At 59.2% G+C, this 12,770-nt stretch overlaps 1 protein-coding gene across 4 annotated transcripts in view; it reads right to left on the reverse strand.

The window, feature by feature from the left end:
- The window catches only part of RASGRF1 (Ras protein specific guanine nucleotide releasing factor 1), a 30,547-nt gene that overhangs the window by 4,870 nt on the left and 12,907 nt on the right, over window positions 1-12,770 (reverse strand). For 2 of the 4 annotated variants that reach the window (XM_027906500.1, XM_027906501.1), the window contains exons 5-23: window positions 12,372-12,625; window positions 12,023-12,102; window positions 11,455-11,648; window positions 10,935-11,044; window positions 9,638-9,756; window positions 9,067-9,227; window positions 8,159-8,222; window positions 7,350-7,486; window positions 6,911-6,993; window positions 6,040-6,288; window positions 5,170-5,540; window positions 4,729-4,854; window positions 4,446-4,616; window positions 3,993-4,105; window positions 3,320-3,432; window positions 2,722-2,782; window positions 1,049-1,152; window positions 625-709; window positions 160-357 (exon numbers count right to left, since the gene is read on the reverse strand). In XM_027906500.1, coding sequence (XP_027762301.1) covers window positions 160-357; window positions 625-709; window positions 1,049-1,152; window positions 2,722-2,782; window positions 3,320-3,432; window positions 3,993-4,105; window positions 4,446-4,616; window positions 4,729-4,854; window positions 5,170-5,540; window positions 6,040-6,288; window positions 6,911-6,993; window positions 7,350-7,486; window positions 8,159-8,222; window positions 9,067-9,227; window positions 9,638-9,756; window positions 10,935-11,044; window positions 11,455-11,648; window positions 12,023-12,102; window positions 12,372-12,625 — 2,793 coding nt within the window. The remainder of the gene's footprint in view (window positions 1-159; window positions 358-624; window positions 710-1,048; window positions 1,153-2,721; window positions 2,783-3,319; window positions 3,433-3,992; window positions 4,106-4,445; window positions 4,617-4,728; window positions 4,855-5,169; window positions 5,541-6,039; window positions 6,289-6,910; window positions 6,994-7,349; window positions 7,487-8,158; window positions 8,223-9,066; window positions 9,228-9,637; window positions 9,757-10,934; window positions 11,045-11,454; window positions 11,649-12,022; window positions 12,103-12,371; window positions 12,626-12,770) is intronic. The other 2 variants (XM_027906503.1, XM_027906502.1) reach the window with 2 other exon arrangements.

Raw genomic sequence — 12,770 nt, forward strand, 5'->3', positions numbered from 1 at the left:
GCAGGGTCTGAGCTGCTTGCACTGTCTTTCCCTCCTGGAAAAGACCTAAAAAAACTTTCCTTCATTTTCTAACTCTTTTTTGATGCCCATGACTTGTGCTGCCCCAACACCATCCCACCCAAGCCCCCAGCTCCTCAGGAGGGGTCCCCCTGTGCCCACCTGCTTGGAGACCTTGAGCCAGGTTTTCTTGAGGCGGAAGATGGCACTGCGGTTGAGGGAGGAGGTGATCTCCAGCACGGCGTTGTAGTTGTGCAGGCAGCGGCAGATGTCGGCCACCGCCACCCACTTCTCGATGGCGCTCGCCCGCGCGTTGATCTCCTCGTTGCGGATGATCTCCGACGCGATCAGGTTGCTGACCTTGGGGGGACACGGGGCCCAGCATTAGGATGGTTCAGGACACAGCTCTACACTCTCCAGCCTAGCAGCAGTTTTAAAAAGATTTCCCTGCACTGCAGCAGTCCCAGAAGGAGCAACCGCACCAGGCGATGCAGCCCCTGCAGTGGATCCCTGAGGAAGGGAACATTTGTGGGGGCAGGTAAACCTTGCACATCCCAGGCCCTGGGGCAGGTGGGCTATGCTGCCTCCCCTCTGTCCAGCCCTCCACCCCCCTGCAGGTGCCCTTACATCATTGAAGTGTTTTGTGTTCTTCATGATGTACGGAGTCCTCTCATTCTTCTCCAGCTTCATCCAGCCTTGCCCGAAGAACTCTCTGCAAATGACAGTGTTTAGATCAAATTCTATTTCCCATTTTTATGGGATGCCCGAGCCCTGCAAGCTCCACTGCACCCTCACAGGATGGAGATCCTAGGACCTTTTCCCCCCATGCTGCTGGAAGGGACCACATGGATACGGCTGAAAGTTTGATGGACATGGGAGGGTCTCCCTGAGCCGGTCACCTTGAGGACACTGGCAAAGAAGCCACAGGATCAGGACTCAACTGGCAAAACCTTGGTGAAGGCTTTGCACCCTCTGGGGTTAGCCCAGGCAGGATGGCTGTGGGACCCTGGGTGACCAGAGCAGCTCCTCCTGACCCGTGGGGATCACTCACTCGTAGGGGATCTTCTTGAAGACCAGGTGATCCAGCAGTGTCAGCTGCTCCGCAATCTCCAGGGCCGAGTGGTTCTCAAATGGTTCTGCTTTGACCCCCTCGGCCTGAGGGACAGAGGAACAGTGAGGCCCACGGGGCAAGGGCACGGTGAGAACTTCCACGTGTCACCCACACAGACCCAGAGCCAAGGTCGGTCTCCCAAGCCAACAGCTGGCTCTGGGCAAGTGGTGTTTACAGGCACAGAGGCACTTGGGGTACCCCCCCCTGGAGCCACCCAGGGTGACAGCGAGAGCCTGCAGCCCAGACTGCACAGTCACTGACTGTCCTCCACCACTCACAAAGGCATCATCACTTCGAAGCTGATTCTGGGTGCATGGCTCAGTCCAGCACCCAACAAACCCCACAGACAGCACTGGAACAAGGCCAGCACCATTCCCCACAACACCTCCTTGCCCCCCCAGCTTCTGGAAAAGAATCAGCCACTAAAGAGCTGGAACAAACAAACCCCACCAACCTCCTGGCCAAATAAACCTCAAACAGCCCAGACAACGCAGAAGAAGCTCCCAGGATCAGCACTTCACCCCTCCCAACAGCCCATTGCACAATCCCTCCTGGCAAAGCTCCGGGGAGCAAACACCAGCTGAGCCCCTCTGCGGCTCCAGGGCCCCTGGAGGGGATGCAGGGGGCAGGCTGGGGGCTGCAGCTTGGGGGGCAGGTTGTGGGCACACCCTGACAGAGCCCAGGTGGGCAGGCTGCACTGCTGGCACTCGCAGCACCCTGTGCAGGGCAGGGGGCTCCGGGCGCCTCGGGGGGCACCGGCCAAGGGTCAGCACGATACACCCCCCAGGCTCACGAGGAGGGGCCAGGGAACCTGCAGCCCTCTCACCCCAATGTGCACCCCAAAACCCAGGGTGCCCCCGTGTCCCCCCTGTGCCTTTGACCACAGGTTGCTGCTGCTCAGCCTGAGGGGCAGAGCAAACCCCTCTGGGTTTGGTTGTCTTCTCTTCAGAGGAAATCTCCAGCTCCTGCAGGTTCAGGCAACAGCTCAAGCAAACCCCAGGAGGGGCTAACCTCCCCCCCCAGAGCCACTGGCAGAGCCAAAGGTCAGAACCTTGGGTGTTTCAGCTGCACCAGACCGGTTTCAAGTGGCTCTTGGGTTTTCCTGGGAACAGAATTTGTTTGTTTTTTTCAAGGCAGGAAGGCAGCAAGTGCTCTGCAGCCACCAAGAAGGTTTTCAGTCCATGGCACATTCCCAGGGCTCTGCTCCTAGGGGAGCTGATGCTGGCTGAGCCAGTGCCTGTCACTCGGATCTGGAGCAGGTTTGGGGATGCAGAGGGCACAGTGGTACCCCTGGGGCTTTCCTGTGTCCCTTGGGCAGGCACTGCCAGCAGCAGGCAGGTGTCTCCGTGCCCTCCCAGCCATCCTGCTGGCTGCAGGAGGACTAACATGCCAGTGAGCTGGTTAGTGCTGCCTCTGCCTGTAACAGATCCAGATGTGCTCACAGCTGGCCCCTCCCCAGAAAACCTTTCCCTACTTTGCACCCCCAAATACTGGGCTTGGAGGCTCTGTCTCTCCCTGGGTGTCCTGGAGCACCAGGATCTTTATCTGTTCCCCTTCCACCACCATGAGCACAAGGAGGGAGGGAGGAAAGGGAGGGAGGGGAGAGTATTTACCATATGCACAACCTCCTCCAGGGTTATCTGGTTGTCTCCTGGATCCTCCTGTGTCAAGGTCCTGTGGCAGGAGAAGACAGGGTTACTCTGGCTGGGAAAGCACCAGACCCCAGAGCTCCAGTGGTGCAGCACAGCTCTGGGGGTCTGCATGGACAAAACACTGGGCATGTGCTTCAGAAGAACCCTCTGAGTCCCATCTTAAAAAGGAAAACACTCCTTAACTGAGGCCACATGGCCCCTCATGTCCCAGAGTCCCAGAACATCCTGAGTTTGAAGGGACCCACCAGGATCATGGTGTGTGTGCCAGCCCTGCAGCAAGACACGGTGCCCTGGCTCAGCACTGGGGGGTCAGAACTGCCCTGCTCATTGCAGGAGCCCACAGGCCCTGGCCATGGGAACCACAGTGCCAGCCAGGTCCCCATGGCTGGATGCAGCCAGCACCACCCACCCTCCTCCTCCTCCTCCCTGACACCTCCCAAGCCCCTGGCATGGCCCCTCCTGGCACCCTCGGGCCTGCTGTGATCCCCGATGAGAGCAGGAACAGCAAGAACCTGGCACAGTGTCCAGGAAGAGCCACCTCCCACCTACAGCCCTTCACCTTATGATGTTGGCAGCTGCTTTCCTCTCCTGGGTCAGGAGCTCGGGATCATGGATGACCTCCTCCAGGAAGCCAATCACCCGGAACTTCAGCTCCTCGTTGCTCTCAAAGTCCTGCCAAGGCCGGCACAGCCACAGCATTAGTGTGGTGGCAGTGACACTGCCTGGGGCTGGGGCTGCCTCTTCCTGGCAACATCCCCGCAAATGGGAAGTGTCCAGGAGGGCACTGGGCTCACTGTAGCACTGCATCAGCATCACCCAGCCTCAGAGAGCCATGGGGCTTCCCAGTGACCACCAGTATGGCACCACTCCCAGTGCCCCATCACCAGCACAGGGAGGGACAGGGACAGCAGGGCAAGCACCCAGTGCCTGAACCCTGACCCCAGCCTGAGCCTCCTAACAGGCACCGACCCCACAACTCCCCTTCTCCCTGACCCAGCCGGGGGGCGATGGCAGATCCCCTCCTCTGCATCCTGGCTGTGCAAACTGGGATCCAGTGCCTGGCCCCTCACTCGGGGCTCCCAGCTCCCCACTCCTCCCCACGGCCACTCCTTTGCTTCATTAAAACACAAGTGCCCAGCTGGAGCCTGGCTGAGCCACCCAGCACACGGCTGACTGCAGGGAGGAGGGAGGGAGGGAGGTCAGGAGGGAGAGAGGGACACCCCACCACCCACCTGTGAGTGTTTGGACACCCAGTGCCGCAGCACGTTGAGCACACGGTTGGTGGCCGCTCTCCGGATCACAAACTCCTTGTCCCCGTTGCGCTGGTCCGTCGGGAAGCCTGAAACTGCCAGCAGCCCCTCAGCACAGCGCAGGTCCCTCAGGGATGGCTCAGGGCTGCTGCAGGGCTGCCAGGAGCATCCTCCCTTCCTGAGCATCCCTGAGCTGCTCCGTGTCAGGGAGCAGCAGGACAGCCAGGGCCACCTGCCCACAGGTGCGATGGTTGAGGTGCCCGTAACCTGCACTGGCAGCACCGTGCCCAGACACCCGGGACATGGCCCGGAGTGGGCACTGGGCTGGGGGGCTCCGGCCTCCCCTGACGGGGCTGCTCCTGGTGGGAAACCCAGCCGAGAGCAGTGGAAATGGGCATCCCACAAAGGCGTTCCTGCAGCCTCGGGGTCAGGTACCTGCACTGGCCAGGGACATCCTGCGGTACTTCTCCTTGGTGGGGGTGCCCTCGTTGGCCCCCGCCGTGGCGATGGCGAAGGCAGAGGTGGCAGACAGGGCGCTGCGGGTGCTGTCGAGGTCCCGGCAGGACGTCATGACCACGCCGTTGTTGTAGGAAAACAGCGAGAAATCTGGGGGAGGAGGAGGAATCCAACACCCCTGCAGGCACTGCTGCTGCCCAAACAGGCTCCCCCCACGCACAGGCACCCCCTGGCTCGGAACAGGCCTTGGCTCCCTTGGTACCTGATGAATTTTTGCACTTGATGGACTTGGGAGTTGTCGGAGATTTTGTTGGGGAAGTTTCAGCTTCAGCTTCGTCACTGTGGTTGGGATCCGTGTCTGACTCTTCCCTGACAGACACCTCTGAGCCTGGGAGGAACAGGGAACCCCTTTACCACCCACTGGACACAAATGCAGCCACATTTTAGCTCTTGCAGGTTTTCCTGAAGCCTGACCCATTCCAGCTGGGGATGCAGCCAACACACATGAGAAAGGCAGGGAGTGCCGCAGCTATGCTGGGATTTTTTGGGATGGGTTTTTTCCTTGAGGTTTGGGGGTTGGGTGGTTTTTTTGTTTTGTTATTACAAATGAGTGAGTTTTCAGGAGGCAGGAGCTCGCTGTGCATGCACCCAGCCTGGCCTCCCTGGGCAGGAGCCCCCCACCCTCAAACCCACACGGACTCACTTTGCTTGCCCGGCAGCGACTCCTCTTGCTTTTCCGAGGCCGCTTCTCCTTCATCCGGGATTTTATTGGGATAGCTACTGGACACGTACAGTTTGCTGATGTCCAGGGTGGTCTTGCTGAAGGGGGCCATGGAGGAGTACATGCTGGCGTAGCCGTTGGAGGAGCAGCTCAGCGCCGCCAGGTCCAGCGCCTTGCCCCCCGTGATGATGGGGATGTTGAGGGACAGCTTCCTGCGGCGGCTGGGGGACGAGGACTTGCTGATGGAGAGCGGGGGGGGCGAGGAGAACTTGCGGTTGGCTCTAGGGGACTTGGGGGGCTCCCCGTACAGCAGCTTGTTGTTCTGGCTGTTGGCAAACAGGAGCTCCAGGGACCTTGGAGGAGAGACAGGGAGAGGCTGAGCTGGCACCTGTCCTGCCCAGGAGCTCCTGGGGATCCCCCACTGTGGCACTGGGGCATCCCCCCAGGTACAGCAGAGCTGTCATGAGCCTCTCACCACCCTGCATGGCCCTCCTGGGACAGGGGACACCTGCAGAGCTTGGGTTCATCTCCTTCCCCCAGTGTGGGGCATCACAGCTCACAGGGAGCAGGAGACACAGCCCCAGGGTGGCACCAGGGCTGGGCAGGTCTGGGGCACAGAGAATGCAGACGGGGGGGATGGAGCAATGCCACAGTCCCCCCAGACCCCACTGCTCCTTCAGGGACAGGACAGATCCTGGGACAGCTCCAGGGCCAGGCAGGGCTGAGGTGCAGAGACTGCCTGGGGACAGGGAGGGGACACGGAGCGGTGGCAGTCCCTGCACAGACCCCCACACCCCTCCAGGCAGGGGCCAGGTGCCAGGGCAGCACTGCAGCGATGCCCCACGGCCTCACCGTGCCGGGATGGCACTGATCGGCTTCTTGTAGATGGTGATGAGCTTGTCAAGGACGACGAGGGCGGTGGTGAAGACGCGGTAGGAATGCAGGAACGTGTTGAGGAAGTCGATGCTCAGGAAGCGCAGGTCCGTCAGCCTCTCCAGCAGCCGCTCCACGCTGGCATAGCGGATCTGCAGGACCTTGCAGGAATTCATCGTTTTACTGAACCTAATGTCAACATCATCACAATACAAGCTGGCATCAGACCTGCAGAGAAACAAGATATCTGTGGTTCCTGCCTGGAACGAAACCAAGAGACCACAGAAATGGGCACAGGAAGGAGCCTTGTTCAGACAGGGTGGCCCCATGGAAAACGCAGGCAGGAATGTTCCCAGGGACAATCTGGAAACCCACACCCCAGAAGGGCTGGAAATGCTGCAGAGTGCTCAGCAGGCAGAGGGATGTGGATGGACCATTCCAAGGCACACACAAACCAAGGCCTGGCAGCAGCGAGGGCAGCCGATGCGGCAGGAACAGACCTCGCGCTGCCCCATCCCGCTGGCAGGGACCAGCCCACCTCGTGCCAACATGTCCCACCACAGATCAGGGCAGCCCCTGCACCCCAGCACCCACAGGGACAGCAGCCCCCACACCCCTCTCTTCTGGTACTTTCACCCTTCTTTATTACTATTATTTTTCTCTAAGCTCTCCCCCTCGACGTTCTCCCTCCCTGAGCAGATCCCACACAAATCCATCAGCAGCTGTTTAATGCTCCCAATCACCACACTGGACACAGCCCATGGAGCACAGACGGAGGCTGTGGGAGTCCTGGGGCTCCTGAGCACTCCAGCTGCCACTGGAGCTGTGGCCTGGCCCTCTCTGCACTCACTTGATCATCTGGGGGACGGTGACCTTGGAGTTCTCCTCGAAGGCGTTCATCATCAGGCCGTTGCAGCGGATGTTGTCCACGCACTGCAAGAGACACGGGTGGGTGGTGTGGGAATAGCTGGAGGTTGGCCTTATCCAGAGCAGACATGTCCCTGCTCACTGCATCTCCCACGTCCAACAGGAGAGTGGGGCTGGGGCTGCACTGCTGGGAAGGGCAGCAGCTTCTTCCTGAGGACAGGGCTGCGTGGCCACGGCCCTGCCTCCCTGCTCTGGGGGAGCAGCACCCAGAGCTGTCCTTGAGCTCTCCCACACGGACCCAGCCTGGCTCCAGGTGTGCCAGCAGTCACAAAGCCATTGCCAGGGCTGCCAGATCCTGCTCCCAGGAATGAAGCTGGAATGAGGACTCCACAGCCCAACAACCCCTCCCTGCTGGCTCCTACCTGGCTGATGTCACTGGTCCATGCAGCCTTCTCCTGCCTGGATGAGGCCACAAGGATAACTGTGAAAGATGAGGAATCTTTTGGCTCCACCACGATTTTGAAGTCAAGGTGGTCGATGTCTTGTCCTGATGTTTTGGCTTTGGAACAGAAAAACCACACACAGTGATGGGAAAAGGCTTTCCCACCCCCTCTCCCCCACATGGGCTTTAGTCAGGTTTTAAGGAGGGTTTGTTTGGGGTTTTGCAGGGTTTTGGTTACCCCAGGACAGTTGGATCTGTGTCAGTGTGTGTCTGCTTGGTTCACAGGAAATAATTAATCTAATTAAACCTCAATCATGTCTTCATTGAGACTACTGGCATCTGAATTTACTCCCGCTCTGCCACAGCTGGGTTTATGCCACGTGGACAGATGGTGGGAACCTCCAGGAGGACCCCAGACCCCTGATGGGACACCAGCAGTGCTGCTCACACTGCCACCATCCCCAGTCACAACCCATGGCACCTGCCTCCAGCTGGGGGAGCACCCCTGCCACCTCCCCAGCCCCCCCTCCGTGGGGTGACCACCCAGCCAAACCCAAAATCACCGACAGTGCATGGCAAGAGACACTGCTGTGCTGCTGGGACCAGCTGTGCTGCTGGGACCAGCTGTGCCAGTGACCTCAGCAAAGGGGGGCCTGGGGGAGTTGTGACCTCACTTGTGGTGATGTCTGTCTGCTCAGCCCCCACCGGGAGATGCACAAGCCCAAACCCCCTCCCCACACCCAGCAGTGGGGATGAGCAGGCCCTGGGCACGTCCCAAGGGTCACCTACCGTCCTCATCGGTGCTCTCGGGCTCCTCCACCAGCGTGCAGTCGATGAGGGAGATCACGCCGTTCTGGGGGGCGGGAGGGGGGCTCAGCAGTGGGACCCCCTGGGCACTGGGGGACCCCCAGACCCAGAAAGCAGCCCCCCACCCAGGGGCAGGAGTGGAGGTTCAGGAGGGTGGCGGTTCCCCCATTCTCACTCCCCACCCCAGGGATGGGGCCGGGTAGATGCCCCTGGCAGGGCACACACAGCCCGTGGTGGAGGTGGGCACACACAGCCCCTGCCCAGCACAGTGCCTGCTTTCACTGGGGAAAAAAGCCATTTTTCCCTGCCCGCTGGGATCTCTGGGTTTTCCTTGTCGAACTGATCAACTAATTTGTTTATAAATTATTTAATAGAAGCTTTAAATTTAATTTTCCCAAAGTCTGTTGGTGTAATTATCAGCTCTTTGCCACGGACTGTAATTCTTCAAACTGATAATTTAATGCCAGTAACGAGCAATTTCTGTAAGATTCTTGCTCAATTAACTGCCAAACTTCCCCAAATAAACACGGGAGCCCTGGGAGCAGCCAGAGGGGCTGGGAGCGACACGGACAGCCTGGGCTGTAACTCCAGTTTCTCACAGAATAGATTGTCAAGGTTTCTGCTGCAGATCAGGGGAAATTCTTTTATCAGGATCTTGCAGTTTCTCATCTCTCCTGTCACTCAGCTCTGACAAGGACCATGTGAAGTAAGTCTGGGTGCCCCCCACTCCCAGCCCAGCAGCCCCGGGGAGGGCAAGGTGGTCCCTGGAGCCCGGTGTCACCAAGAGCCTGGCCAGCTGAGACCGCAGCCGGGTACCCTCTGCCCCCTCCCCACGCCCAGGGAGCAGCAGCACCAGCAGCCCCTTCCCGGGGTTCCCCCAGCCCCCTCACCTTGGTGAGGTGCAGCTTTCCCCCCGAGCCGCGGGTGCAGATGATGAGGTGCTTGGAGAAGAGGAAGCACTGCCGCTCGCCCTCCTTGCGCAGGGACAGCGAGCCCAGCCGGCCCCGCGTGATCTTCCCCTTCTCTGACATCGGCACCTGGATGAGGGACCCTGGCAGGGGACGCTCCCGTCAGCCCCGGCAGCGCTGCGGGGCAGGGACACCCCCAAGCACCGGGGCTGGGACCGGCCCCAGCAGCTGGGTGGGCACCAGCGCGGCCCCCAGCCCATCCCTGCACCCACATCACGGGGTGCTCTGCCAGGACAGAGAGCCTGGTCCCACAGCTTCCCCGGCAGGGGAATCAGGAACAGCCAAAATGCACCTTCTGATGCGGAAAAATGCAGCACCAGAACTGCCTGAGAGTGCCAAAACTGCCTGAATGCGAGGCACTTCAGAGCAGAGAAAACTCAGAATTGAACTACACTTTTAAATTTCCTGGCCCACTGGAGCATAGAGAGGGACAGGGACGGGGCCGTGGGGCTCCCACTGCCACAGAGGGGAGGGACATTGGTCTGACACTGACCTTGTCTGACGAAGGTCTGGCTGGTGTCCAGGAGGATCTCGCAGCCCTCGATGATCATCCTCTCTATCGCCAGGTTTTTCCGAATATTTTCAGTCTCGCTCACTTCGTCGTGCATTATCCTGAGGAAGGGAGAGATGGCTGATTTGGAGGGGGGCACCTTCAGGCCTTGGGTGTTAAACCATTCTCTGGAGGTGTATGCTCTCCCAAACTGCCCCTCGAGGCCGTAAGATGGGGACTCAGAGCACGTGGAGGAACGGATGAACGAGAGTGTTTATTGGGGGAGGGGGTTTCTGTGGCTTTCAGGGGGATCCAAAAGGGACCAATGACAAGGTCAGGGTACTACAGAAAAACCCAGTCAGGTAAAGAGTTAATAGCCAACAGAAAGAGGGGAAACAAAGGCCAAAGAGAAGACTCAGGACATTCCTGCATAAGGGTCCTGTACAGGGAGTGTCAAAGAAGGAGACAACGTGACTTTGCAAAATACAGAAAAGCCATCTTAAGATCTGTTTAAACAACATTAAAAACTTCTGTTTCTATAACATTTGAGCTGTTTTCTTCTTTTCCTTTATCAGTCTATCTTTGACAGGACTTCTTCCATTCTATATAGGGCAAATCCATTGCTACAGATTGGAGCTGGGATAGGATCTGCACGAGTTTTCTCGGTGGATCCCTTCGGACTCAGTTAAGTGTCACTTGGTGGGGCTGCACCAGGTAAGACCAAAACTAAAAACGTATCAAGGGAATTATGGGAGTATCCACCCAGACAGGGCTGGGAGCTCCAGAGGTAACCTGCACATCCGCCCAGACCGTGCCTCCAGGCTGATAAATATTGAAATTGGAGTGCTTGGAAATCCCCAAATTCAGATTTAGAGCAGACAGACCCCCCCCCCTCCCCGCCATCAGCAGGCCCCTCCAATATCCCTGCTCCTTGAAGAGCAGGAAAAGGGATGGAAACTGTTTACAGGACTTGAAGGGAGCTGATGAGTTTGGCACCAACACCCAGAACACTCCGGTCCGTGGGCTGGGGAAGGAGAGGATCAAAGATGGGGAATTACGACTCAAGTGCTCCTGTGGAGATCCCAGAGGTGCTCAGTGCCTTCCTGCAGGGCAACCCCACCAGTCCCACCAGCCCTGGAGAGAGGACAGAACTAGACCCTTGGGGACATCCCAGCCCTCCAAACCCCTCACATCATCCTGCAGGAGCCTGGAAAAGGCAGCCCCTGTCCAGAAGCAGGCAGGACCCATCCCAGCTGCCCCAGGGCTGGATTGGGGCAGGAGGGCAGGGGACAGCTCTCACCTGGACAGCTCTTCCAGCTTGGACTTGGCATAATCCAGGCTGTTCCTCTCCACGTGCTCGTGGGGTGTGTGAGCCAGCAGCTCATGCAGGGTCAGGATGTACCTGGGGATCTGCGGCACAAGGGGCAGAGCGGGGGGTCAGCAGGGGCTCAGGTGCCCACCCTGGACTGCTCCCAGTGCCACTGAGGACACCATGGACACTCTGATCTAGGAGGTTAAAGCTTCAAAGCTCCTTGTGCCAAAGCTGAATGAAGAAGGGAATGGCATGGGGCTGTGCCCAGGACCCTGCTCTCCCCTGTCCCCGTCCCAGAGGTGTGGGGCAACCAGGGAGCAGCTTCACACAGCATCCTTCCACAGCACCAACAGGCCCAGTGATAGCCCAGGAGAAATGTGGGACCACCAGGGTCCATCCCCAGGGCATCTTCACCCAGGCTTTGTCTCTCCACCACGCGATGGGGTTTGCACTGTCCATCCTATTCCCCTGGGTATCCCCCCGGGGAGATCCCGGCCCCAGCAGTCACCTGGAACATGGGGTAGGTGAGGAAAGTCTCCAGGGTCCTCTCCTCGCAGTCAGGCTTGGCCTCGTAGTGCTTGAGCAGCTTGTCAAAGTCCCGGTTCTGCTTGCAGTGCGCCAGGATCTGCAGGCTGTACTGGTGGTTCCGCACAAACTCCTGGTAGATGTTCAGCATGGGCAGCAGGATGTCGAACAGGTCGGCTGAGAGCAGAGCAGGGGGAGCTGGGTGGGATGCTCCAGCCTAGGCCCCAGCACAGCCCCCCAGATCCCACCCAGAGCACCCCCCAGGTCTCCCGTTCCTTGTGTCACTCCCAGCTCTGCCCAGTCTGGGTTTCAAGAGGGTCTAATGGGACACGGAGATGCTCTCCAGCACCAGCCTCCCTGGGAGGGGTCTGGCCTTCCACCCCAGCACCTGGCAGAACCAGGAATGCAGGAATTGCGGTGCTCTGGGGTTTTTTACTCTGTGACCAACATGACCAAGCAACAACACGCTGTGCAATGTGTTTTACTGCTGATTGGCAAATGCCTGTTGAGTTGCAGGAGGAGGAAGAGGAGGAGGAGGCAGTGGCACTCACCCAGCACCAGCGTGGGCCAGCTGGAGATCCGTGCCTTCAGGCCTTGGTAAAAGATTTGGTGCAAAAACATGATGGTTTCGCTGAAAGAGGAACCGAGACAGGACTGAGCCAAAATGAGAACCAGACGGATGAACAGGGGGCAAATAAGGAGAATTTAGACAAAATCCCCAGCCCAGGGGGAGCAGGGCTGCCCTCAGGCTGGCTGCAGGGGTCTGAACAACAGGCTGCAGACAGAGCTGCAGGCTCCTGGGGACCACCCAGCACAAGTGCCCCGGTGCCTGGGGAAGGCAGTGGGTGCCTGGAGCTGCTGAGGAGCCGCAGAGCTCCTGGAGCCCAGGATGGAGCTCACCTGTTGAGGAAAATGCTGCTGACGTCATCGTGCGTGATGGGCGGCTTCTTGGAGCTGGCAGCCATCCGCAGGGGCCGCAGGAAGTTGTTGACCAGGATGTGGAGCTGCTGGACGTACTCAGCCTCAGCCTCCAGCATGCTGAACACCACCTGGTTCCTCTTGCGCATGCTGTCGGCGTGTGGGGACCTGATGTAGTCCTGGATGATGGTTTTCCACTTCCTCCGGCACAGCCAGCCCCGCAGGAAGCTCTGCACCTGAGGGGAGCAGTGGCTGGAGTTATGGACAGGGCTGAGGGGCCAGGCAGGGACCCCCGCTCGGCACGGGGCAGCCAGGAGGTTCCCTGGCTCCGCGCCAAAGTCTGTGTTCTTGTGCCTCTTGCTGGTGCTTCTCTGAATCCTC

Source organism: Empidonax traillii, unplaced genomic scaffold (genome assembly GCF_003031625.1).
Source record: "Empidonax traillii isolate 1590-97213 ecotype Southwest subspecies unplaced genomic scaffold, ASM303162v1 scaffold1309:size139322, whole genome shotgun sequence".
In the NCBI taxonomy this organism is placed as follows: domain Eukaryota; kingdom Metazoa; phylum Chordata; class Aves; order Passeriformes; family Tyrannidae; genus Empidonax; species Empidonax traillii.